The 24,154-nt window shown below is 52.4% G+C and overlaps 4 protein-coding genes across 4 annotated transcripts; 2 read left to right on the forward strand and 2 right to left on the reverse strand.

Moving 5' to 3' along the window:
- Nucleotides 1–292: 292 nt before the first annotated feature.
- On the reverse strand, nt 293–1,056 carry BCR38DRAFT_422398 (uncharacterized protein). The gene is made up of 2 exons (XM_040859520.1): nt 488–1,056; nt 293–420 (listed from the first exon to the last, which is right to left on the reverse strand). The coding sequence occupies exon 1, from the start codon at nt 1,021–1,023 to the stop codon at nt 814–816; it is 210 nt and encodes a 69-aa protein (XP_040718489.1). The 5' UTR covers nt 1,024–1,056; the 3' UTR covers nt 293–420; nt 488–813.
- Nucleotides 1,057–1,977: 921 nt separating this feature from the next.
- Nucleotides 1,978–3,423, forward strand: BCR38DRAFT_455275 (cytochrome P450; the record flags this gene model as incomplete). Its single annotated transcript, XM_040861776.1, has 4 exons — nt 1,978–2,246; nt 2,738–2,739; nt 2,917–3,319; nt 3,360–3,423. 4 exons carry the CDS (start codon nt 1,978–1,980, stop codon nt 3,421–3,423), a joined length of 738 nt encoding a protein of 245 aa, XP_040718490.1.
- Nucleotides 3,424–3,556: 133 nt separating this feature from the next.
- BCR38DRAFT_422401 (uncharacterized protein) lies at nt 3,557–4,100 on the reverse strand. The gene has a single exon (XM_040859521.1). The coding sequence runs from the start codon at nt 3,822–3,824 to the stop codon at nt 3,603–3,605; it is 222 nt and encodes a 73-aa protein (XP_040718491.1). The 5' UTR covers nt 3,825–4,100; the 3' UTR covers nt 3,557–3,602.
- An 8,374-nt stretch (nt 4,101–12,474) lies between these two features.
- BCR38DRAFT_422421 (serine hydrolase-domain-containing protein) lies at nt 12,475–13,708 on the forward strand. The gene has a single exon (XM_040859522.1). It carries the CDS (start codon nt 12,664–12,666, stop codon nt 13,543–13,545), a length of 882 nt encoding a protein of 293 aa, XP_040718492.1. The 5' UTR covers nt 12,475–12,663; the 3' UTR covers nt 13,546–13,708.
- Nucleotides 13,709–24,154: the final 10,446 nt, after the last annotated feature.

Genomic DNA, 24,154 nt, shown 5'->3' on the forward strand with positions numbered 1-24,154 from the left:
CTTCATCAGGAGTTCTAATGATGTGGAAAAGACAGAAAGCAAGGTGATACGATGAGGCGAACGATGTAATTGAGTTCCGATGTAGTAACACCATCGAGGTATGCAGTTTATTTTGCCATCTGGTTGGACAGGCCGCAAAGCCCGGGCCTTTTAATCACCAGAAATTCACAATCAAGAGGACGAATTGGTCAGGTAATCGCCGTAGGTCCTCGAGACACAGAGAAACCAAGGCGCAGACACTATATCATTCCCAGCTGAAAGGTTGATTTTCGATCCGGTATCTATTCTCTAGCATCTAGAATCTTCGATTTCGGTCTCTACCGTATACCTGGGAATCTGGGGTGTGTTCGTTTTCGCGTTTCTTCGTGTTGAGCGGTTGCCTAGATACTGCGATAATTTGACTCTGACTGGATCCTTATCGTTAGTCTTCAATCTATAAGTATAGAGATCTGGTACCCAAAGGAGATAATCCTAATCGTGACACTAGTGAATTCAGGAGACGTACTCGGTGGTCAGTCAATGCCGTGGATGTTCAACTCCTTCAATATAACTTTCGCGTCAGATGGAAACCTGAAATCAAACTTTCCAAGTTTCAGCGTTGCCTTTAATAGGAGCCCTACGTGGGTCTTGAGCAGCATTTTCAAAAAAGAAAAAAGCAAGCAAGACCTCTAGCTGAGGTTCGATTCGTGGCAAACTCTCCCACAACACGTCCACAACTCAGGCAAATTTTCCCAGCGTACCATCTCCATCCTTGGACCGCCCACTGCTCGTTATTTCACCTGGAAGTGAAGCCTAAGGAGAGGCACTGATGGATCAGGCAGGAGGCGACATGGACAATAACAAGATCAGCGACACTCCGACCAAACCAGACGGAGCGACGCATCGCGGGAGAACGTCGAACCGCTGTGGGGTTTGGTAAATCTGATGTATGACTGGAACAACCCAGCTTAGTTTCGACCCAATCAACGGCAGTAGCAACAGCAGTGAAAAGCTTTGGTTGCAATCGATTTTCGTGGAAGCCATGCAGGCAACAGACTTGTGACAGGCGGTCTTAGCTATATCTCTAAATGCGTATCACCATATCAATGGTTCTGACCACAAGGAGGGGTCAATGCTGCAGAGACATGGCATGCATGGAACGGACAGTACAGTCCGCCAGCCAAATTTGTATATACCCTTTCCCGATTGGGTGCCCCCGATTGGTGCTACTGACAAGCGGCAGTCGACATATGCAGTTGATCTCTCGGATATTGACCTCGAATAGTTTCCAAGCTCCGGGATTACTGCACTCTTTGGACCTCTGCAGTATGGAATTATTGGTTTCATCTAGTTCGCAGAACTCCCTCTTTGGACATCAGTATATTCTTCATTCCCCCATCCCCCTTTTCCTTTTTTATACACTAGGAGTAAGCGTTTTATCAGCAATACACATCCCACTTGCTTCGTTGATAATCCACCGGTGCCATGAATAGTACTACGCCCACCTCCTGGTGGCACAACAACCAAACCAATTGGTTCAGTGCGAGTCTTCAAAGCCACCCATTGCTTGCTACTTTCCTGGCTTGTCTACAACACGAATGGGAAATGGATCAAGGTAGGCGATCTCGAAAGCCGGATCGTTTCTCTGGTTGCTAACCACCTGCTTCAATCAGAGCAATTTCTATAAGAACAACAGCATAATTGTCGACGGTAAGATTGTGTACCACATGTTCAGCGAAACAGACCACATTCAGCATGTTCGGCTCAAGAGGCCCGTCGTCCGGCACTACTCCATGTCTAGTGTACTTGTCACAGAGCCCATTATGGACCTGGTCACCGATGAATTTTGCAAATATGTCGAAACACGATTCATTGACCAGGGTACGCCATGCGCTCTTGGCTCCTGGCTTGGATACTGTCAGTCACTTATCTATCTCCCTTTAGTCCTTTCAATGTCATAAGTTAATTTTATTGCAACCAACAGTTGCCTGGGACTTCATGAGTGCCGTAACCTTTAGCAAGCGCTTCGGATACATGGAGAAGGATTGCGACTTCGATGGCACGCTCAGAATCGCCGATCAGTCCATCAACTACCTAGGGTATGTCGGACAAATGCCCTGGCTGGATTTTTATCTTGACAAGAACCCCATAATCCGTCTTGGTCCCCCAAATCTGTCCACGGCTACTCGGATTGCCGCTGAATCGCTGTTCCCGCGCCTAGAGGGAATAGATCCCAACTACAACCCCAAACAACCGGACTTCCTGCAGTATTTCATCGACTGAAAGTCGACATACCCCGACACCATCGACCGGGACACCATCATGGGATACTTTTTGCTCAACATCATTGCAGGCGCTGACACCACTGCGATTACGATAAAAGCATTATTTTACTATTCTCTCCGCAACCCACGGGTCTGGAAGCGACTCAATGACGAGGTGCTTGCAGCGAATGTCGACCTATTTGTCAGACCTTATAACTACCAAAAAAAATACCTCATTCTACAACGAGTGGGTCCCTCGTCTTTTGACGGTCAATTTGGTCCAACAGTTATGAGCCCGGGTTTGCGTCTTAAGACTGCAAGATTTTCTCGGGTATTATCAGTCCTCCAATTCCGCATAAGATCATCGGCAATGGTTCGAGACGTAGCCAAACCGTGTCAAAAAATAAGAGTTTTATTACAGAATTCATACTCAAGGTAGAGGGGCGGACAATAAAAAAGATGTTCAAGACCCTGCAGACACCGTAGATGAAAAGATGTACGACGGCCAACGAGGCCAACCAACGACATAAGCCAGATGCTACTACAACTTGACGATATCTCTCCAAGCTGAGGGGGTGTATCAGACCTTATAACTACCAAAAATACCTCATTCTACAGCGAGTGGGTCCCTCATCTTTTGACGGTCAATTTGGTCCAACACTATTCAACCCAGCTTCTTACTCTTCAGCTCGAGCTATTCCGTACCTTGAAGCAGTAGCGCGGGAAACAATGCGAATGCATCCCGCCATATCGATGGCTATGGAACGCATCGTGCCTAAGGAGGGCCTCGTTCTCCCCGATGGGAGCGTTGTGCCGACCGGCACTTTGGTTGGCATGAACCCCTATATCTTGGGGCGCAACAAGGAAGTTTATGGTACCGACGCTGACGAGTTCATTCCCGATCGCTGGCTTCAGCAGGATGGGGAGACGGATGAGAAGTACCAGCTGCGCATGCGCCTATGGAACGCGGCGGATCTCACGTTTGGTAGTGGCCTAAGGATATGTTTGGGGAGGAATATCAGCCAGATGGAGATTTACAAGGTTGTTGCTACGGTGATTATGAGGTTTGAGATGGAGTTGGTTGACCCTGAGGAGAAAGTGGAATGTCGTGTCGAGGTGGTTCCATCGCGTTGACGGCGGCTTGACCTGCAGGTTGAAAAGGAGGACCGAGAGAACTTGAACCCTAGGCTGCTGTTTGCGGCTTCTTGAGAGATTATTTTCTTTTGTGAACGGTCTAGAATTTTGCGGTGGGCATGAATCACTTAGGAATGAGTGCACTTTAATATTCTACAAACAACGTGAGTTGCTTGATGCTCTGCGATATTTCTTGACCACCTACCGAGTCGGAATGATATTCTTCTATTCCAGCGGTTGATCGAACCTCATACACACGTCTGCTCCGGACCAAAAATGCTTTGACCAACCCGGCAATAACTTCTCGTCGCAATCATACCCCGTCCGTCTTTCAAGGACACCGGTCACGACGGCATCAGCGTACTGTTCATTCGCACTAAGAAGCAATGGATCGGCGACAGCAATGAGGAAACGAGGCTGCAGCCACATATAAGTGCACCTTAACATCGCCAATTTCCTGTTGAATCTTATCGCACCGCATGTATTCCCAGGGGCTAGACTAGCACTGTTTACGCCGGGACAAGCTGGCCATGACTCCGGCGACTTTCATTGCACTGACGATGGTGCTAGGGGGACACGGGCGACAGGATTGGTGACGATGACGTAGTAGCAGCTTTACGGAGAGTGCTGCAGATATACCAGAAAGCTTGTGTGAGGACGGGACGAGTGGAAATATTTTAAAGAATCGCACGTTGTGTACCAAAGGGACAATGATGCTTGAAGCAAATGGATCACAAGACAAAAATACACATCGTATGTGAATCGATCCGGATACGAGTCAATGCAAAAATTCCCTCGGGCGTTGCCGTTGTGTTGCACCATTCTAACGTACCCCACAAGCAAGTTGGCCACTTTTTCTTGGCACCGTATGAATAACTTCAATAACTTAACTAAACTAAAAAATAATAATTCAAACTAATCGGAATCCTCTTCCTCGTACTTATATTTATCATTCTCACAAGTACGAGCATTATGTCCGGGCTCTCCGCAGATCCTACAGCGCCGTCGGCGTGGTTCGGCCGGTCTCGTATGACGACGACTTACACGTATATCATCCTGTAGCTGCTGTTCAATATCCCGTTGAGACTGTAAGTTCTGAGCGTCTCGTAAACTAAGAAATCCTCCATCTTGTAGCTGTCGATTTTTAGTCCTTCGACGACGGCTTAGCTCTTGATTGGCCTTCCGAAGTGTAGTAACCTCATCCTCAAGTAAAACTAACCGATGCATAACAGCTGTCGCACCACGTGAAAATTGGTCAATAGCCGTAATTATTGTCGTCGGGGAGCTATTCTGATGCTGTAAGATTCTGTTTTTAACGTATTCAGACTGGGATTGCGCCTCGGTTGGGTTATTTGGAGTCTTTGATTCCCAGATTAAGGGTGCGCCAGACGAGCTCCCAGGAGGTGTAGGCGTATGTAGCTTAATATTCAGCTGTGAAATCACATATTCCGGGTCGTACGGAATAAGTCCTGTCCCCCTGAAACCTGCCTGGGTATTCGACTTAGTTATAGTCGTACGATACGCCCTATAGAATGCCGAAAAGAAATCCTCCTTCGAGATATGGGTTATATGCGCCCGTATTAGGTCTTCAATTTCTTTGCCGTACGACCTTTTCAAAGCCCTAAAACAGCCTACATCGAGAGGCTGGAGCTTATGTGACGAATGAGCAGGCATACTAAGTGTAATAATAGTATGCTCTTTGCAATATAGCTCGAAGTCAGTCGAGTGGTGGCTCTCATGCCCGTCGAGGATAAGAAGACGATAAACACCCTTCGTACGATCCTTCGTATAGCGATGTCAGAGAACAGAATGCCATAGGCACCAGTGGGTGTCAGGACACTGAACGCAGGACACCGGTGGGCCGCCGGAGGGGTGTTTCGGACAAAAGACTCCCGAATCATGATTACAATCTATGTGAAGCTTTGGGATGACGAGAGTCAAGATCCTTGGCATCGCCAACCCTGCTGTTATGCCGGGTCCAAGCGGCGGCCTAGCTATCTATATAAGGACCATCTCGAAGTAGGATAGGGAAGGAGTTGTCAGAGCCACAAGTGTCATCCGAGGCGGGCCGGCTTCCACCAGGTAGGAAGCCGGTTGTGGCGAATAAGGAGCCGGGAAGCCGTTTGTGGCGGCTAGAGAGCCGCTTGTGGCGAATGAGAGCCGTTGAAGCCGTTTGCAGCAGATAGGGAATCGCTTGGTTGCAGATAAGGAGCCGCTGTCCAAGATATTGGCCGAAGTCGGAGGAACACAGACATACGGAAGCAAACATCCAGAATCCAAGAGAGAACCTCGGCTGGCTATAAGTAAGGAGTCGAGACGGAGGAAGATAGAGAGGGCAGAGATCAATGCATCACCGTGGGCACCCCTACCTGAGACCGCCAGTGACCACCCGGTATTACGTAGGAGGGACGCCCGTTACTACCCATCACTCTGTACTATTGCCTTCGGCCTAGCCGTACCCTGAAAAGCGATCAAAGTGCTGAATCCAGTCTACGCCTCGCTCATTTGTTGTCCAACCGTTTTTAGTTACAGCGATTACCCAATCGGACGGGAATAGGCTATTCTCGTACCAGGATAAGAGGTGGTTTTAACCCGCGACAATAATATACGGAAAATGAAGAGATTTCTGACTTTCATCGATAACTTCTTCGAACAGCGTCAAATCATCAAACCGATTGCGGCATTCGATTCCTAACGACCGTTTACGTCGGACAGTGACCTCGCATCGCACGCGAAGCGAGGACGCAAGCGATGGCGGCGCCGATGGTGATCGACGGGGGACGGGCGGGACTCGAACAGAGTTTTCACCATCCCCACGCCAACGAAAGTGCCCACGCACCGAACGTGGAGCGCACCAGCAGAAAGAACGCAGAGAGGGAAGGGATCGGAAGAGAACTACAAAAGGTAGAACAAGAGATTGCCGACTTGGTCCCACGTGAGAAGATTGAGGTCATGGGGGGTTTGATGGAGCGTTGGCTGGGGTTGAAACTAGCCGGCAGGACGCTGGAGGAGGGGGGCGACAGACCCGCCACACATGCCGACGTACTGGCAGTGACTCTGGCCCTTGCCGAAATTCCTGCGGCGATCCAGACGATGGTTGAGAAGACCATGCAGGATACGGTGAAGAACGTGGCCTTGCCTACAACTCGATCCTGGGCCTCAATCGCCTCAGGATCGGCCCAGGGACGGGGACCCGGTGAAGCCCCAGTGTGGCAGCAGCGGGTTGTAGTGCCCCAGCGAAGGGAGAGAGAGGTAGTGATCCGGGGGACAGAGGACCCTAATATGAAGAACAGATCGGCGGCTGAGGTCGTAAAAGCGGTGAACAGTGCACGCGGCAGCACCGATGCAGTGGCGGCCCGCAGGCTGCGCAGTGGCGATACCGTAGTGACGTTTAAGCAGTCGGCCTCAGCGGCGACCACGGACAGCAGGTGGGTGCGTAGTGCCTTCGGCGATAAGGCACTTCTCAACCGCAGAGAAGTTGCAGTGATCGCGAAGGGGCTGCCTGCGAAACGGCTGCGAGAGGTCCACGACGAGAGCCAGCTACTTAAAGACCTGAAGCGGGACAATACAAAGCACCTCTCTAAGGCTAAAAGAAACCTCCCCCGGGCGCCGCAAGCACCGTATGCGGCCCTGATACTACACGTGGATAGCGTGGAGGCGGCGATGGAACTATGCTCCGAAGGGCTTATTTGGGAGGCCCAGATATTCGATTGCGAGCCGTACGACGGCAATCTTCGGGTTCGGCAGTGCTACCAGTGCTACGAATACGGCCATATCGCGAAACACTGCAAGAAGACGGCGCGTTGCGGCGTCTGCGCTGCAACGGCACACCCAGGGGGTGAAAAAGACTGCCCCGAGAAGGCACCTAGCGGCAAAAAACGTTGTGTGAACTGCAAAGGGAAGCACACGGCGTGGGACAGGGACTGCCCTACGGCAGAACAGCAGCGGCTACGCGTACGCGAGGCGTACGCTCACCGCCCCCGACAATTTGAGGTCCGCAGCTACTCGGACGGGTTATCTAGTGAGGGCAGGCTCACACCACCTAGCTCATTGACCAGCGACGGGTTTACAGTTGTACGACCCCGGGGCCGCCCCCTGGGCGGATCGCGAGTGGAGCAGGAGCGAACCGAACGGTCTGCGTCAGCAATGCGTAGCTTCCTCACTAAGGGACGTACGAACGAAGATATACCATCGACAGCTTAATGGTAGTCTCTATTCTCTACTGGAATATCGCAGATTCAAAGGCGAACGCAACGCTAGCGCTGGATAAGGGGGGTGACTATGATATAATAGCGGTTCAAGAGCCATGGATCAACCGGCGGACGAAGGCGATTTATTGCCCGAAGTCGTCCAGGTACGAAGTAGTGTACAGCAGCGGCAGAGCTGCGCTATACGTCCATAAACGATACGACGTGGCTACGTTGCGACCCCGTACCGGGATGGACTGGAGCAGTATTACGTTCGGGGCAGGCCCGGACGCCCTTACAATCTGGTCTATCTATTCACCAAACCAGACCGGGAGCCGCTGGGTCAGCCCGCTCCAAGACCTCCCTAATGGGGCGCCGGAGGGGACACAGGTCCTCGTAGGGGACTTCAATACACATCACCCGCTGTGGGACGTCCACGGACGGTCGTCACGGGGCAGCGACAACGTAGTGGAGTTTGCGCGACGCTGGCGATTAGAGCTCGTTACGCCGTTCGGGGAAATCACACGGCAAAGGCACAAACAACGAGACTCAACTATCGACCTAGCCTGGGTGACGAAAGGGGCTAGGATTGATTACGATGGGGACCCGGGCCTAGAGGGCTCAGACCACAGAGCGCAAGTGATTAGGGTAATATCCAACGGGGAAGCAGTCAAGGAGGGCCGCCGCAGTGTCGAAGGGTGGAACTGGGCGATGGCGGATAAGTGGCTCATCGTAGCCGAATCAAGCCAGAGATTTATGAATTATTTGCCGGTTGAGACGATAACGGAGTTGGACCAGGCTGTTGACTGGGTTATCCGGAACCTCCAAGAGATCGCCGACGTGGCGGTCCCGAGACGCACCGTTGGCCGAGGCGCTGGGGTCCCGTGGTGGTGCCCGCAGGTTAGCAAGGCTTGCGCTGAGACGAAGAGACGACGGCGGGACTACCTCCAGGCAAGGTCGCAGACCAACTGGGACGAATATACAAGAGCCGGCCAAAAACAACGGCTCGAAATCAGCGAAGCGCAGACGCGTAGCTGGCACGAGAAGCTCGAGGGGACGGCGAAGGATCACAAAAGCCTGTGGGCACTGCAGAGGTGGGCTAGGCTACGGAGCTGGGCCCCCCCTGAGGCCCACGGCTTGCCAGATCTCCGGAGGGACGCCGGCGACACGCTTACAGCACGTACACATGATGAGAAGGCAAAATTACTAGCTGAGAGGTTCTTCCCAGACCCGTATATAGATCTATCGGACCTCGATCGCGGCCTATTACAGACGAGACCAGAGCTGAACGTCCCTAGGGAGGTGACCACAATGGATATCGAGTCTATCATCAAAGGAACGGCTGCTCGGAAGGCTCCCGGCGACGACCTGATCCCCACTGGCCTGCTAAAGGCCTGCGGTGAACCCCTATGGGAGATCCTAGCGGATCTGGCAACAGCTAGCTTTAGGCTGGGGTACTACCCGGAGCGCTTCCGCTCAGCGAGGGTGGTTATTATCCCTAAGCCTAATAAAACGACAGCTCAGAAGCAGACCCCTGGCGGCTGGCGCCCCATTGCCCTGCTTAGCACGGTAGGGAAGGTAATAGAGACGGCGATGAGCCAGCGTATCACCAAAGTAGCTGAGGCGGCCGGCCTACTACCAAACGGCCAAATGGGTAACCGCGCTGGGAGGTCCACCGAACTGGCAATACGTATAGTTGAGGACGTGGTCTATACGGCGTGGAGACGCGGGGGCATCGCCTCGCTGCTACAGCTAGACATCAAGGGGGCATTCGATACGGTCAATTACAGACGGCTGATTTCCATATTAGCCCGGAAAGGCTACCCGGAGTGGGTTCAGGAGTGGGTACGCAGCTTCGTGGAGGATAGAACGGTACGCCTCCGGTTCGATGGCAAGGAGTCAGAGCCAATCCCCCTACGAGCTGGCGTCCCCCAGGGGTCACCGCTATCCCCGATACTGTTTATATTATACATTTCAACGCTGTACGAGGAGCTAGCGGAGCAGCATCCACTACTTTTAGTAGTCGGGTTCGCGGACGACACGAACCTGCTAAGCGTCGGCACCGATCCAGACACGACCTGCCGCCGGTTGGAGAGCGCATGGGCTACGTGTCAGCGGTGGGCAGTGAGGCACGGGATGGAGTTCGCTCCTGACAAGAGTGAGCTAATGCACTTTACTAGGGCCCGAGAGCCCTTGCCGCAAAGTATTCGCCTTGGGGACGCCACAGTGTCGCCGGTAGTCTCAGCCAGGTTCCTAGGAGTCTGGTTCGACCGCAAACTGACGTGGCACGCCCATGTTGAGCGTGTTAAAACAAAAATGGCAACTCAAAAGCTAGCCCTGACAAAGCTAGTCAATATGTCGTGGGGCTGCGATCTTATACGGGCGAGGCTGTTATATACGGTGGTTATCCGTAGCGCGATTGCCTTCGGGGCGACTGCGTGGCATACTATAAGTGAGGAACCGGCAGGGCCAGCTAAGAGCCTGATGGGGATACAGAACGAGTGCCTCCGGGTAGTCTGTGGTGCCCACAAAGCGACGCCGGTTCGCCACCTGGAAGCAGAAGCAGCAATCCCGCCACTAGACCTCTATCTTAGTGCCCGGGCTGCTAAGTTTGAAGAACGGCTACGGCTTAGCGGGAAGAGAAATCTGCTTCGCAGCGCGAGCGCTAAAGCGTCACATATACTCCGGCAGGATAGGCCGGCGAAGAGGAAGCAGGCGTCGCAGCTACTCCGACCGGCAGGGTACACTATGGAGAAGGAGGCCCGGGGCTCCGAGTGGATGAGTGAGGAAAAGGAGGTCCCGGCTGCCCTCCTCGACCACTGGAGGAAGAGATGGCTCACCGGAGCAGAGCATCACGATCGCCAGCGACGCGCTATCGCTGAGGAACCGGAGGGCCCTTCGATGCAGATACCGAAAGGGGGCAAGTATTTCGGCCTGAACCGACTGGAGGCGTCTACGCTGTGCCAGATCAGGACGGAAAAAATAGGACTAGCAGCCTTCTTATTCAAGACAGGGGCTTTTGGCGTGTACTCGCCGCTATGCCGCTGTGGCGATGCCCCTGAGACGGCAGAGCACGTAATCCTCTTTTGCGGGCTGTTGGAAGGACCGAGGGAACGATTACGGGCCGCCATCGCACCACGGCCACTATACTCTCGCAGAGACCACGCAACGGCAACAGGAGAACCAGTAGTTAGTGGGACTATTGTAAGATGGCTGCTAGGGACGGGTCGGACAGCTTCAAGGCCCAGATAGCATCGATCTTCTCAGGGGGGACTTTGTTGGTAGGTTGAGAACCAACGTAGTATGGTAGTGAACGCAACGCAGTCGCCAATAGGGCGAACCGACGACGCAGCGTATGTATTTAGTCCAGCCATTAGGGCACGGTTTGACATACGGGAGTACTAGTAGAGGTACCGGGGGCTTCGAGCCTACGGCGTATTTTATTAATTAAAAAAAAATAATATACGGCAGGATAGCCCAGCCGGACGAATTAATACCCTGGATTACTGTAGCCCATTCTCGATTGCCTTGTTGGACTGTACGAGGCCTTCCGCGTCGTTCGGCACTTGTAACTACCATCTCGGATAAGATTAAGCCCATCACGAACCCTATCTCGTCGAAGTTATAGATATCCGCCTCTTGGATACCATATTTCGCAATTGTATTTCGTACGAGCGTAAATCACGCGCGATACGCGTCAGGATCTTTGTCAGAGAACAGAATGCCATAGGCACCGGTGGGACACCGGTGGGGGCTCTGGTGTAGGAATGTGCGAGTCATGACACGATATGGAAGTCTTGGTTTGCGGAACAATCGGGGAAACTAGTGCTCCGCGGCTCCGACGTCGGGTTCTAGCTATCTATGTAAGGGGCGGAGGCCCGGGAAGAAGATAGAGGGAGAGTAGAGATCAATGCATCACCGTGGGCACCCCTACCTGAGACCGCCAGTGACCACCCGGTATTACGTAGGAGGGACGCCCGTTACTCCCCATCACTCTGTACTATCGCCTTCGGCCTAGCCGTACCCTGACAATCTTCGCAATAGGCTCGTTAGTAGTCGATTCTTCGGTTAAAACGCGTCCGAAGGTCTGGTTGTCGTCGTACGAAGTTCGAGGCCCAGTTGACGCCGACGCGTCCAGCGTCACGGTCACGGAGCAGTCGGTTAGCCATAGCTTCAACACCATAGAGCCGGGGAGGAAATAATCGCGAATCTAGGTCAAGTATGTGTGAAGGTCAACCCTCGCAGACTCACTACAACCAGGTGACTTACAGCTGGAACACCTGCCATGGCAGTGCCAGATGGGAAGCCAATCATAACCCCTGCAGGAGCCCCGCCAAGCGTGAACGACTTAGTCGCGCTCCCTCAAACCTAAGTTTGTGATCTTCTTTCCTTCGCTCCTTAGAGTAGAATCTTCGTCGATAGCACCTAATCGAGGTCTCTACCAATGCGATGCAACCCAGGTCGTGACAGTATGTATTATACGACCGCTAACTCTTCTGATTCCGTAAGCTTATAACTAGATTATCGAGTATCGCGTCGAGATAGTAGTCCGCGTTTTCGGTTAGCTAGAGTTGTACGAGGGACATTGTAGAGTTAGGCAGCGCGTCGGATGCTTAATTCGGGTTTCGATTGAAGCGCCTGACACGCTAGAATCATGTCGCTTTCTTTCCAATTCGATCCCATCTTGGTATGTGTAAAGATGTTAATTAAAAGGTTGTTCGTACGGTGCCAAGAAAAAGTGGCCAACTTGCTTGTGGGGTACGTTAGTAGATACGCCATTAGCAAAATTTTGGTGAAGTCCGACGCAGGATTCGGTGTAGTTTTTGATTGGTGGACGACTAACTCTAAGTACAGCAGGAACATGATACAATCACTGCCACTCAACCGGAGATGCTGACATCAGCCCCAATCCCGCTTATCGGCCGTCAGCACATCTTCGAGTGTTGACAATCTGGCTCTCATCTTTCTACACAACCGGGCAAATTTTTTGCGTTTTACGCAACCAGGACTGCAGCAGGTGAACGCCCCTATCCTACGCAATCCAATCATTGCAGCTACTACTACCAAGTCGGACTGCTATAGCAGTACCAACCGCCAAAATGAATAGACACATGCGCCTCTCCTCTTCGAACTCCACTCCCTCCATAAGCCGCACCTCCTCCCCGGATCCCCGGGCCATGGCCGTCTCGGTCGCCTACAACCAAAAGACACTCCACCTGCCGCGCATTCTCTGCCTCCACGGCGGCGGTACCAACGCGCGCATCTTCCGCGCCCAATGTCGTGTCCTCTCGCGCCAACTAGAGCCCTACTTTCGGCTTGTTTACGTGGAAGCGCCTTTCGACTCCCAGCCTGGCCCGGATGTAGTCTCCGTCTACGCCGACTATGGACCCTTCAAGCGCTGGCTGCGCTGGCTTCCTGACCATGCCGAGCTCGAGGATCGTGCTGCGGTGAAGGATATTAACAATTCTATTCAGGCTGCCATGGACGAGGATGACGATATTGGCGCAACGGGGGAGTGGGTTGGGCTTCTGGGTTTCAGTCAAGGGGCCAAGCTGGCGGCGAGTTTGCTGTTTCGGCAGCAGAAGAGGGTCGAGAAGTTGGGGGCCAAACAGGCGGGTTCTACGTGGAAATTTGCGGTGCTGCTGGCGGGGAGAGCGCCGTTGGTGAGCCTCGACCCGGATGTGTTCAAGTCGACTATGTTGAGCGATCCGTCGCAGACAGGGTTGGCGGGGCCGCCGGATTTGATGGAGGCTATGAGTGACGGTCACATTTTGAAGCTGCCTACGATTCACGTTCACGGATTGCAAGATCCGGGGTTGCATCTGCATAGGGAGCTTTTGGAGGATTATTGCAGTCTCGAGAGTGTGACCGTGCTGGAGTGGGATGGGGCGCATAGGGTGCCGTTGAAAGGGGTTGATGTCAATCCTTTGGTGGACAGCATTGTGGAAGTTGCCAAACGAACTGGGGCTTTGGAAAATTAGATTGGTGGGTGTCAAAACTGGACTACTTCTTGCTGGGCTTGTTTTAGTATTCAGCTAGAACGGGCGGGACCTTTGTTCATTTGCAGATAGAGTGCACCTGTGCAGCTTCATTTATAGAATTGATTGAAATCCGTTTGCCAATACCATCTACGATAGTCCTGCCATTTTCGGCTTTCCTCTTTCCAGCTTTGTTGGTATATCACCTCTTCTACACTGGCCATGCTGTTGCTATGAATTAGCACTATTCTACACGAAGACACTGTAAAGATCTTCACAGCCAACGCAGGGGTCTCTAGTCAATATTTCCAGTGAAGGTCGAGAACATGGCGTGATACTGATGCTATTGACCGCATCAACTTTCCGCGTCACTCGATCGGGCACTGATGGCTGAAAAATCAGGAAAGAATCCCAGTATGAGACGGCCGTTGAGTTCGCATGCTTACTCGTCTTTGCGTTCCACATCCCAGGGATAGCCTAGGCTTTTTGAAGGTGCTAGAAATAGCCACGAATCACCGTTTAGCCAACATTTGTGGGCTACTTACTCCGTTACTCAGCTGTGCAATGTCATCAGTACCTGCATGCAAACTTCACGGACTGATCCGAACTCTATTTGATGGAGCTGAAACAGGGTCATCAATCATCTACCTTTTAAGGTAGTTAATGAAATGGTCACTTTATAGGCGCATCCCGTGTGAAGACCACCACCACGCCAGGAGGAAGATCTCACAATCACATTACTGCATCATAGCGGAGACTGTCTTCCACTAGTGACACAAAGCCAGCTTCTCGTGATTTTTAGTCGCCCAGGGGTTCAGTTAGCTCTCGTGAATTATTCGCTGTCTTCAAAGCAACTCATCATTGGTGACTTGTCACATCGCGTACCAAGACTTGACAACCATATTTCAATAAAGATATTATCATTCTTTGGCAGTCTGTACCATTGCCTTGTGGCCTAGCCGTATCCTGACACTTATATATTCTCTGTGACGCCGGTGATAATGCCTGGCCCCTGGACGAGAACAGGGACACCCCAGTATGGGCGTCCCACCTGTATGCGCGAGCGCTCATCCTTATAAGGAAGGAATGGGCACCTGTACTTATGTAACGAAACCTTTAATAGTCTATCTGCGTAAACCACTAAAGAGTCTGTAAGGGTTTGTGCTAGTAAGTAAGTCCTGCTGCGGAGTCCTTTAGCAATAATATCGGGGTCTGACGTATGGAGTATAGGGCTCTGGGTAACTGAAGTATTCAAGTAGGGTAACTGGGAATAGAGTCGTCAAGGCAGTTTGCCTCACCAATGGGTTAGATTGATGCTTAGATTGATCACTGAAGTAGAGACTGTCTATCTATGAAATGCCTGGGAGTCCTGTCCCTTATATACCCATCTCTCTTTCACTGATCCCCACTTGGTTGATTGATTGATTGAAATTTAACGTCTCATCACGTGAGACGTGCCGGGCGCAGTGCCGGCATGGTCAATGGTAGTCGAATCTATGTTACAGGGGATTGTCTTCATCTAACATTCCTGTTCAGTGCGATGGGCAGATCTCAGTAAAGAAATTGGTCTCCTCCGCCCATTGACAAAACAAACGAGCTCCCTTGGCCGTGCCTAGGAGGGAATCTATACTATTCTTGGCCATATGCGCTTTTAGATGACCGGGCGTGGCCTTGCGGCCGCGCTTGCAAAAGTAGAAGTGGACTGGTGTCTTTGTCTTTCCACACCCGCAGTTGAGCAGTGCATCGCGATGCTGGAGTCTCTCGTGGTAGATCACGAAATCCCCGTGGTGCGACCTCGCTGCGAGTAATCTGCCTAGGTGTTGCCGGGGCAGGCCAAGTTCGGGGGGTCGCGGGTGGATAGCGATCCCTAGATCTCGATACTGTTGAGGGCAGGTAGTGGCCCATCGATCGTTGAAACTCTTCCAAGTGTAGGATCTCGCGATTCTCTTTATATGTGCGAATGAGGCCGGGTGTTGTGTCTTGGGTGGTTGCTCACAGGCCGCTTTGGCCTGGACATCTGCTTCTTCGTTTCCGGGGATGCCTACGTGTCCTGGGCACCACCAGATATACACTTGTCCCGGGGATGTCCAGGGTTTTCGCTCTCTCTGTGACCAGGTTTTGGACAGCTCTTGGAAGGCGGTGAACTTTGCTTGACTGCTTCCGGGACTTGGACAGATGAGCCTACTCGCAACCGCGAGATTATCGAGGCAGATGTGGACGTTATCTGCCATGCTGTTGGACGGAAGCTTTACAGCCTCCTGAAGCCCCCGTAGTGCTGCGTGGGCTTCCGCATCGTATACCTCTATCTGAGAGCCCAGTAGTTCGGACCCGCAGAGTAGTCTTTTACCGGCCTGATAACCAGCCCAGCCTGCTCCAGCTAAAGTCCTGTCGCTATGAGTAGCCAGCGAGCCGTCTGTATAGATTATTATATCGCGCTTTGAAAACTCGTTTATCCTTTGTAGAAACGAGCGGGCAGCCTCCTCCTTTGACTGTCCTGGGATATAACCGATCTTGGCGAGGGTGATGGACCATTCGCCAGCCTGCTCCCAGGGCGGTATTTGCAGAGGATCTATATATTCTGCAGTATCTGGGGTTAGGCTCGCCATACGCCTTAACCTCGAATCGGGGCCCGTAGGATGTCTGAGCCTCCTGCGTAAGGGATGGCGGCTATCCAGTTTGTGTAATCTAACAGAAGCCGCATAGAGTTTTGCGTCGAGTGCGATTTCTGCTGGCGGTAGTGCCGCTTCCCGTTGCAGGATCGGTATTGGCGTGGTCCTATATACAGGAAGCATGGCTCTCATTGCGGTATTCTGCGTTCGATCCATTTGGTCAGCTAGGGATTGGACCCGGTTTGAGATAATGCGTCCATTCTTGTTCTGTCTGGCAGACGGCCACCATGCTTCCGAGGCGTAGAATTGCACGGGGAGCACGCACGCGATTACAACTCGACGGAGTAGTCGTGTTGGGGCCCCTCTGATTGTGTTTCCTAACGACCGGAGTCCGTTAGCAACCTGTAGAGCTTTAGCTGAGGCGAATTTGACATGGGCCTTAAAGCTAAGCTTTCTATCGAAGTAGACGCCTAACCACCTGAGTGCAGCACCGATTTTGATGGGTTGAACAGTGTGGATCGTTCCATTCTGTTGCGTAGTGGTAATGGGTGGGTTTGCATCTCTCCCTCTTCTTGTGAAATGTATTAGCTCAGTCTTGTCGGGGTCGAACGTGATACCCTCAGACATGCTCCAGTCGAGTGCTGCTTTCCACTCCCTTGTCCGTGTTTCGGAGGAGTACGCGGGCGAATAATTCTCGCTTTTCGTCTGGCTTGGAGATGAATCGGTCCGAGTTTTCGAGGTCGCGTAATGGCGGGGTATAAAAATTTCCCGTACTTTTATGCCAGCCCGCCATTTCAAAAATTTCTTTACTGGTCGAGGCTGCAGCGATTCTATCTTTCCAATATTTGTCCTTCGCCTTGTGAAGTTTCCGGACGAAGTCCTGCCGTAGCGCTTCAATTTCCTCCAGGTGTTCTGAGCGGGTTATCCCTAGAGCTTGAAGCCTTCTTGTATCCCTCTTTTTGTTAGTAAATTCTTGATGTTTTCGCTTGCATTCTTCGTTCCAGTATGCACGTCCTTGTCGGAGTCCTTTGGATCATTTTGTGGAGGCTGTAAGGCTTTCGATGAGGGCGCTTGTCAGTTGTTGCGCTACGCGGTCCAGTGACTCGGCGTCGTCTGCCGTTCTCGCTGTCCCTCTTATTGGTTGTATGTTCCGTTGTAGGGTGCTGAGAAAAAGCTCTTCGTCCATCGTATCCAGCCGAAATTTGCCTAAGGTCGGCTTGGACTTGTCCAGCGCTGGGAGTGGAACCCAGGTAAGCAAGGTTTCGTGGTCCGAGGTTGTGTTAAGGAAGGTTTCGATGCTTGTAGAGACTCCTGGCAACGAGGCTGAAGCCCAGGAAAGGTCTAGGACGTTACCTGCCCTATGTGTCGGTTCACCGATTGGCGATGTAAGTACGAGATCGAAAGATTCTGCCCAGTCGACCAAGTCCTGGGCCTTTGGGGAGGTGTACGTCGTCGTTGGTTGCCAGTTCGGATGATGTAGGTTGAAGTCCCCTGCTAGTATATATCGGTTTGGCGGGGCAAGGTGGTACTGGCCTAGGATATCTTGAATGGCCTTGCCGCCTTGGGAAGCTGCTTGGGGTGCGTTGTATATGTTAATGATTGTTAGTAGGTAGTGGCGGTCACATAGGACCTGAAGGAATAGTAGGTCTGTAGATGGGGCAGATAGTGGTCGGCATTGCTCCCCTCTAAGTCCAGTCCCTTTGCGTATGTAGGTTATCACCCTCGGTTTGCTTTCAATCCAGTCATCTATTGGTGCAAAGGTCTCGTAGGCTGGGTGAGTTCGGGTGAGTCTTCTTTCCTGTGATCGGACGAAAGGCTCCTGTATCAGTATAATGTCGATATGGCCTTCGTAGGCCAGGTTAAGTGCCGTCTCGTGTGCACTCGCCTTCCTGCCTACGTTGGCTTGTATGATCTGTATCTTTTTGGGTTTCTGCTGCGTGGTTCTGTTAGGCATTTACTATGATGCAGTCGTTATTTTCGCTGTTGGCTTGGAGATGCGAGAGGCTGGATGCCGCTTTCCAGGCTCTTTCTCCTTCCGCTCGAATAGCGCGGAGCTGCGCTTGATCCCTTCTCTGGAGCGTACCATGGATCACTTTGGGTCTGGCGAGGCAGGAAGGGTCGTGAGCCGCGTGCGGGCCGTTGCAAGTTGGGCATTTGAGGGGGCAGTCACATCCGTTGAGGCCTTCCGTGCCTCCGCAAGGGGCCCGGTGCTCGTCGGTTGTGTGATTTGCGGAGCTGCACTTCATGCACCTTCTCTTCCGGGTGCATGTGCGTGAATTGTGGAAGCCACCGCAGCGGTGGCATTCAATTGATTTCTTCTCCTTGGGGAGACGTAGATTGATATATACGTTGGCTCCTAGAAGCCTAGTGCGGAGCGGTATCTGCTTTGCCGCGTCTACCTTGAACCAGGCCGTTACCGTGCCTAGTCTTTCTATCTCGTCCTTTTTGGAAAAGTAGGCCTTTTCCGGGCGCCGTTTCGTGGCAAGTCGGATTTCCTCCTCTAGCTCCCCATTTGTGATTTCCAATTCCGCGTCGGTAATCAGGCAGTGACGAGTGTACGGGACATTGGGGATATATGCTCGAACCCAGGTATCTCTCTGCTCGACGCTATACGCTTGCAGTAGGGTGGCTATCTGTTCTCTGTTATTTAGCAGGATCTTAGCGCCTTCTACTGAGGATGGGCAGAGGGCTAGTCCTGTTCGGACGTGGTCGACTCCCTTTAGTGCAGTGCGGGCATTTCCTGGCAGCTTTTCACGGAGAAAAGCGCATATATCGTAGGCTCTCTCCCTGCGGAAATGATTATGTTCATGCATCCGGGCGAAAATCCGTAGGTCTTTCGTGGGCAGTTTCTTTGGTGGCGTCGCGGTGACATTTAGGCTGTGGGCCGGCGTGCTACTCAGTTGCCTTGCAACCGCTGCGTATGTGCGGGCTGGTGTTGATTGTACTGTCGGGTCGACCTCTATTGGGGTTCCGAGAGGCTTTCTAGCAGTTGTGTCTTGGGTTGTTCGAGTGGCATGTCGAGATTGTGCGAGTTGTGAGGTGCGGCAGTCTGGTTGCCCACGGTCCTCGCGCATCCTTTTCAGCTCCTGTTCGAGGGATTCTATTTTGGCCTTGTATGCCTCGAGAGTCTTTTGTCTGTCGGCGTCCTTCTGTTGTAGCTCTTTTGCAAGTCGAGCGAACTTTTTGGTGGCTTCGTGGATCACGTCCTTTGCGATATCTCGAGCCACGTCTTCCAAATTTTCGCGAGCTTTAGCGGTGTGTCTCCGGGGTCGCCTCGATAGCCGCGAGGCCACTGAGTCCTCGAGCTCATTGTTATTGAGGTTGAAGTTTATGATTCCTTCCATGCAGTACTTTTTTCTTTTGTTTTGTTGAAACAATGAGCTCGAGGACTCAGTGGCCTCGCGGCTATCGAGGCGACCCCGGAGACTCACCGCTAAAGCTCGCGAAAATTTGGAAGACGTGGCTCGAGATATCGCAAAGGACGTGATCCACGAAGCACCAAAAAGTTCGCTCGACTTGCAAAAGAGCTACAACAGAAGGACGCCGACAGACAAAAGACTCTCGAGGCATACAAGGCCAAAATAGAGTCCCGTTGACTCGTGTGGCATTGTTGCCTGGGCCAAATCCAGTGCCGGCAACATACGGGCCCAGTTGTCTTGGTACCTATTCACATACGGCCTCAGACGCTGATCGATGTATTCGTTCATAATCTCTACCTGTCCCGATTTCTGACCATGGTAGGCTGATGCTAAGTGGTGCTTTACGCCGGCCAGGCGACAAAGCTCATCCCAAAAGGCCGATATGAACTGGGGCCCTCGATCAGATGTAATCGAGTCGGGCCAGGCATAGATTCGCCACACATGGTCGTAATACAGTAAGGCTGTCTCCGTGGCTGTTACCGTTCGGTGGCACGGTAATGAGAAGGCCCTTTTGCCTAGGCGGTCTATTACCACAAAGACGTTGTCAAATCCACCCTGATCAGGGGAAAACTCCTTGAAATTCATTATGACATGTTGCCACGGCCGATCTGGTGTAGGGAGGGGGCGTAGCAACCCCGGCATCTTGTCGCGAGGGACCTTACTGGCTCGGCAGGTCCAACAATTCGCACAGAACCGATCCACGAATCCATGGAGCCCCGGCCAATAGTACTGTCTGGCGAGTAGGCGGCGGACCTTGTTCTGGCCCGGGTGTGCCATGACTAAGGGGTCGTGGTGTTCCGATACTAGACGAGTTCGTAAGTCGTCCTTGTCGGGAACGAAAATACGGTTCTGGTACGTTAGGTACCCATCTTGTAGTCTCCAGTCCTTGTCGTTGTCCTGATCAGACCGAGCCCGTATCCTCCAGGTTTCCAGCTCTGGCAGAGTCCGGTTATATTGCAAGATCTTCTCGACCACCTCGTATCCTTGTGGTCCTCCTACTCCGTCGCTGGTCGTCTCGTCGCGGTCCAAGGCGTTAATCCATAGCCGTCTTATAGGACCAATCGGGCATATAGGGGTAAACAATGCCCTATGGCGGTCTGCTTCCTTTATAGCCTGTGCTGTGCGAAGGTCTTCCGCTTTTTGTGATAAGCCATCTGCGGCTTGATTCAATCGTCCCGGCCGATAGATCAGGTTGAAGCTAAATTTGGACATCAGGTCTACCCATCCTATTTGCCGGAAGTTCAACATCCTTTTCGTACTAAAGTATTCGAGGGCCTCGTGGTCGGTTACGATCAGGAACTTCTGCGGTAAGAGCATGTACTCCCACTGCCGCAGAGCCTCCATAACCGCCAGTAGCTCCTTGTCGTGAATCGGGTATCGGGTCTCCGTATCCGTCATAGTCTTCGAGTAGTAGGCTACGGGGTGGAATTCGCCCGTCTCCGGGTTCTTCTGGGATAGTACCCCAGCTAGGACCCCGTCAGAGGAGTCCGTCTCAACCTGGGTTTCCCAGCCTTCATGGTAATGGGCCAGGACGGGCGCCGAGAGCAATGCCTCCTTTAGACTTTGGAAAGCTGCTTGGCACTCTTCGGTCCATTTCCAGCTTTGACCCTTTCGGGTCAATCGGGTCAAGGGTCGGGCTAGACGGCCGAAGTCCCGAATAAACTTTCGGTAAAAGTTGCAGAATCCGAGAAAAGATTGGACGCCCTTTACCCCGTCTGGTGGTTCCCAATCTTCTACAGCCCGTACCTTCTCCGGGTCTACCGCTATCCCCTTCGTACTGATAACAAAGCCCAAAAACTTTGTTTCCGTCACATAGAATTCGCACTTCTTGATGTCTGCCTGGAGTCCGTGCTCCCGTAGTCGTTGTAAGACCTTATTGACGTGGATCTCGTGTTCTAGTTCGTTATCCGAATAGATAAGGATATCATCGATATAGGCTGAGCAGAAATCGCCGAGGTAGTCGATAAGTGCGTCATTAATGTACCTCTGGAAGGTAGAAGGTCCATTGGTCAATCCGAATGGCACTACCTTGTATTTGTAGGATCCAAAACGGGTGCGGAATGTCGTCAGGTCTTCCGCACCGGGATCCATGCGAATGCGGTGGAAGGCCTGTCGGATATCGATCTTCGTAAAGACTCGAGCGCGACTAACCAGAGCTAATGTTTCCTCGATCAGGGGTAAGGGGTACCGATCTTTCTTCGTAATAGCGTTCAGCTTCCGGTAGTCCACACAGAAGCGAAGTCCCCCATTCGATTTGGGTACAAAGAGTACAGGCGACGCCCATGGGGCCGAACTAGGGGTAATAAACCCCTTTTTCAGATTGTCCATAAGGTATTCATGAACCGCTTCGAGCTGTTTGGAGGTCATATGATATAACGGGCTAAAAGATAGTTTGTGATCGGACTCAAGTTCGATATTCATGTCGACTCCAGGGCGGTTTGGGGCCAGGATATCCGATTCGATCTTCGAAAACACTCCTCGTTCGTGTTGGTGTTGTCGTGGGACTATTTCGTCTACTAGGCGGCGCAGTGTCTCGTCGTCGTACTTCAAGGGGTCTTCGTCAATTCCTTCTTCGCGCCGTTTTTCCTGAATTGCGCGTTCGATTCCGTAAATACTAGTTACACCGACTTGATCAGGTAATCGCCTAGACCAGGTGGTGAAAGTCACGGCGTTCACGATGGCCATATCCATGCCCATCTCCTCCTTTCGGGGGGTTCCCTCCTTGTCCTTCTTCCGTGGCAGAGAGGACGGGAGGGGTCGAGGGTAAAGCTGCCTGTCCATCCGTTCTAAGTTCCGGCGTTGACCCTTCCCTATAACCTTGCCGCGATTTGGGGATGGGTGGTGTAGTTCAGGGGGGTTCGGTCGGGGACCGGCTGGACTTGCAGGAAAGGTCGTTTCTGAATGCTTCGTCTCCTCGAGCCGAACCGTCTTTCCCTGATCAGGCCTAGGCGCATGCGTTGTAGGGTCAGGGCTGTCTCCCAACGGCACCTCGTCGTCCCGGGGTAGGTTCTCTGGCCACCGCAGTTCGTGTCGGCGGCAATCGGGGAGGATATCGTGTTCTGCCAACCAATTGCGGCCTAGAATAACTTCGTGCGTGCCTCCCGTCTTGATCAGGAGAAACACTGTATCTGGGAAGTTCCGACCGTCTAGCTCGAGCGTAGTTACTAGGGCGGTAGTTATCCATTGGGTCGGAATGCCATCAAACCCCCCACAAGGCACCGGTTCAAAGTCGTCAATAATTTCGGCCTTAAGAGTCCTATAGGCTCGTCGTGCTGTCTTAAAATCCATAAAGGCGTAGCCGCCTGCTCCAGTGTCGATCAAAGAAGATATAGAAAGAGCGATTCCATTTTTTGTAAGCTTACACGGTAGTGAAAGGGACCTGCCCCCTAATAGGGGCACCAAATCCAGTGCAGCAACAGAAAATCCATATCGTTCGATGGTCAACACCTTACTCCAGATGGAGACATCTTTCCTGGAGTCTAATCTTTTCCCGAGTCCTCAGACTCTTCATCGTCCGTGTCTATCTCGACAACCCGTCGGGCGCGTGGTCGAGGCGGGGGCGCACCCAACATCTTACCCGTCGGAGTCATGGCAGCAACCGCTGCAGCGAGAGATTGTTGTACGATAACCTGGATTGAAGCTTGGAGCTCTTGACTCGAGCCCTGATCGGTGCAGTCGGACGCAAGGTGTCCAGTCTTCTTGCATTTGAAACATGCTCCGATTCTCATCAACCGCTGTCGTTCCTCCCCACCTATGCCCTCGGTTACGCCATGGTTCGTTGAAGTGCGTCTTCTGGATCTTCTAGGTGTCTTCTCGGCCTGATCAGGGGCAGTCGACGTGGCTCCGCCTGTTTCCCGGCCGTCCTTCTTCGTAGGTTCCCTCCTTCGGCCTCGTTCCCGCTCTTCGTAGATTCGTTTCTGTGTACTCGCCTGCTTGGCTGCGATCCCAACGACTTGCATAAAGTCAATGCTTGAATCGTCGTAGTCTCGGATCATCTGAAGCTTAATGCGAGAACAGAGGCGTAGGTTAAACTCGTATTTGTACGAGTCAGCGGGCACGAGGGATTGCCCTGCGAGGCGCATAAACCTCGTTTTGAACGAGTGAAACTCGTCCTTGTCGTTCATGCGAAGTCCCCGGAATTCGGCGCGGGCAGATTCTATTTGGTCTTCGTCGTGGTAGGTGGTGTAGAGGTGGTCCAGCAGCCCCTGCCAATGCGTAATGCGGTAGGCGTTGTTTTCGTGTAGGTATGGCATCAAGTCCCTCGATGCCGCTCCGCCCAGGCGTTGGGTCACCAGGAGCATCTTATCCTGATCAGAGGGCCATCTGGTTGGGTATTGCTCTAGGGACTTGGTCAGATTGTAGTACCAAGGGTCGAAATAAACCTTCACTTTGCCGCTATCGTCGTCGGTAAAGATATCGGCATCGGAGGTGCGAATCGTGCCCCCGCCTTGGGCCGCAGGAGTCGTAGTCTGGGGGGAAACCCTCCGATTCAGCTGCACGATGTCCTCGTTTAGTCGGGCCTTTTCCTGGGCAAGCTCCCGAACTTGTTGTTCCAACAATGCGCAGCGCGTGGCTTCCTTTTCC

This window comes from Pseudomassariella vexata (genome assembly GCF_002105095.1).
Source record: "Pseudomassariella vexata strain CBS 129021 chromosome Unknown BCR38scaffold_3, whole genome shotgun sequence".
Taxonomy (NCBI): domain Eukaryota; kingdom Fungi; phylum Ascomycota; class Sordariomycetes; order Amphisphaeriales; family Pseudomassariaceae; genus Pseudomassariella; species Pseudomassariella vexata.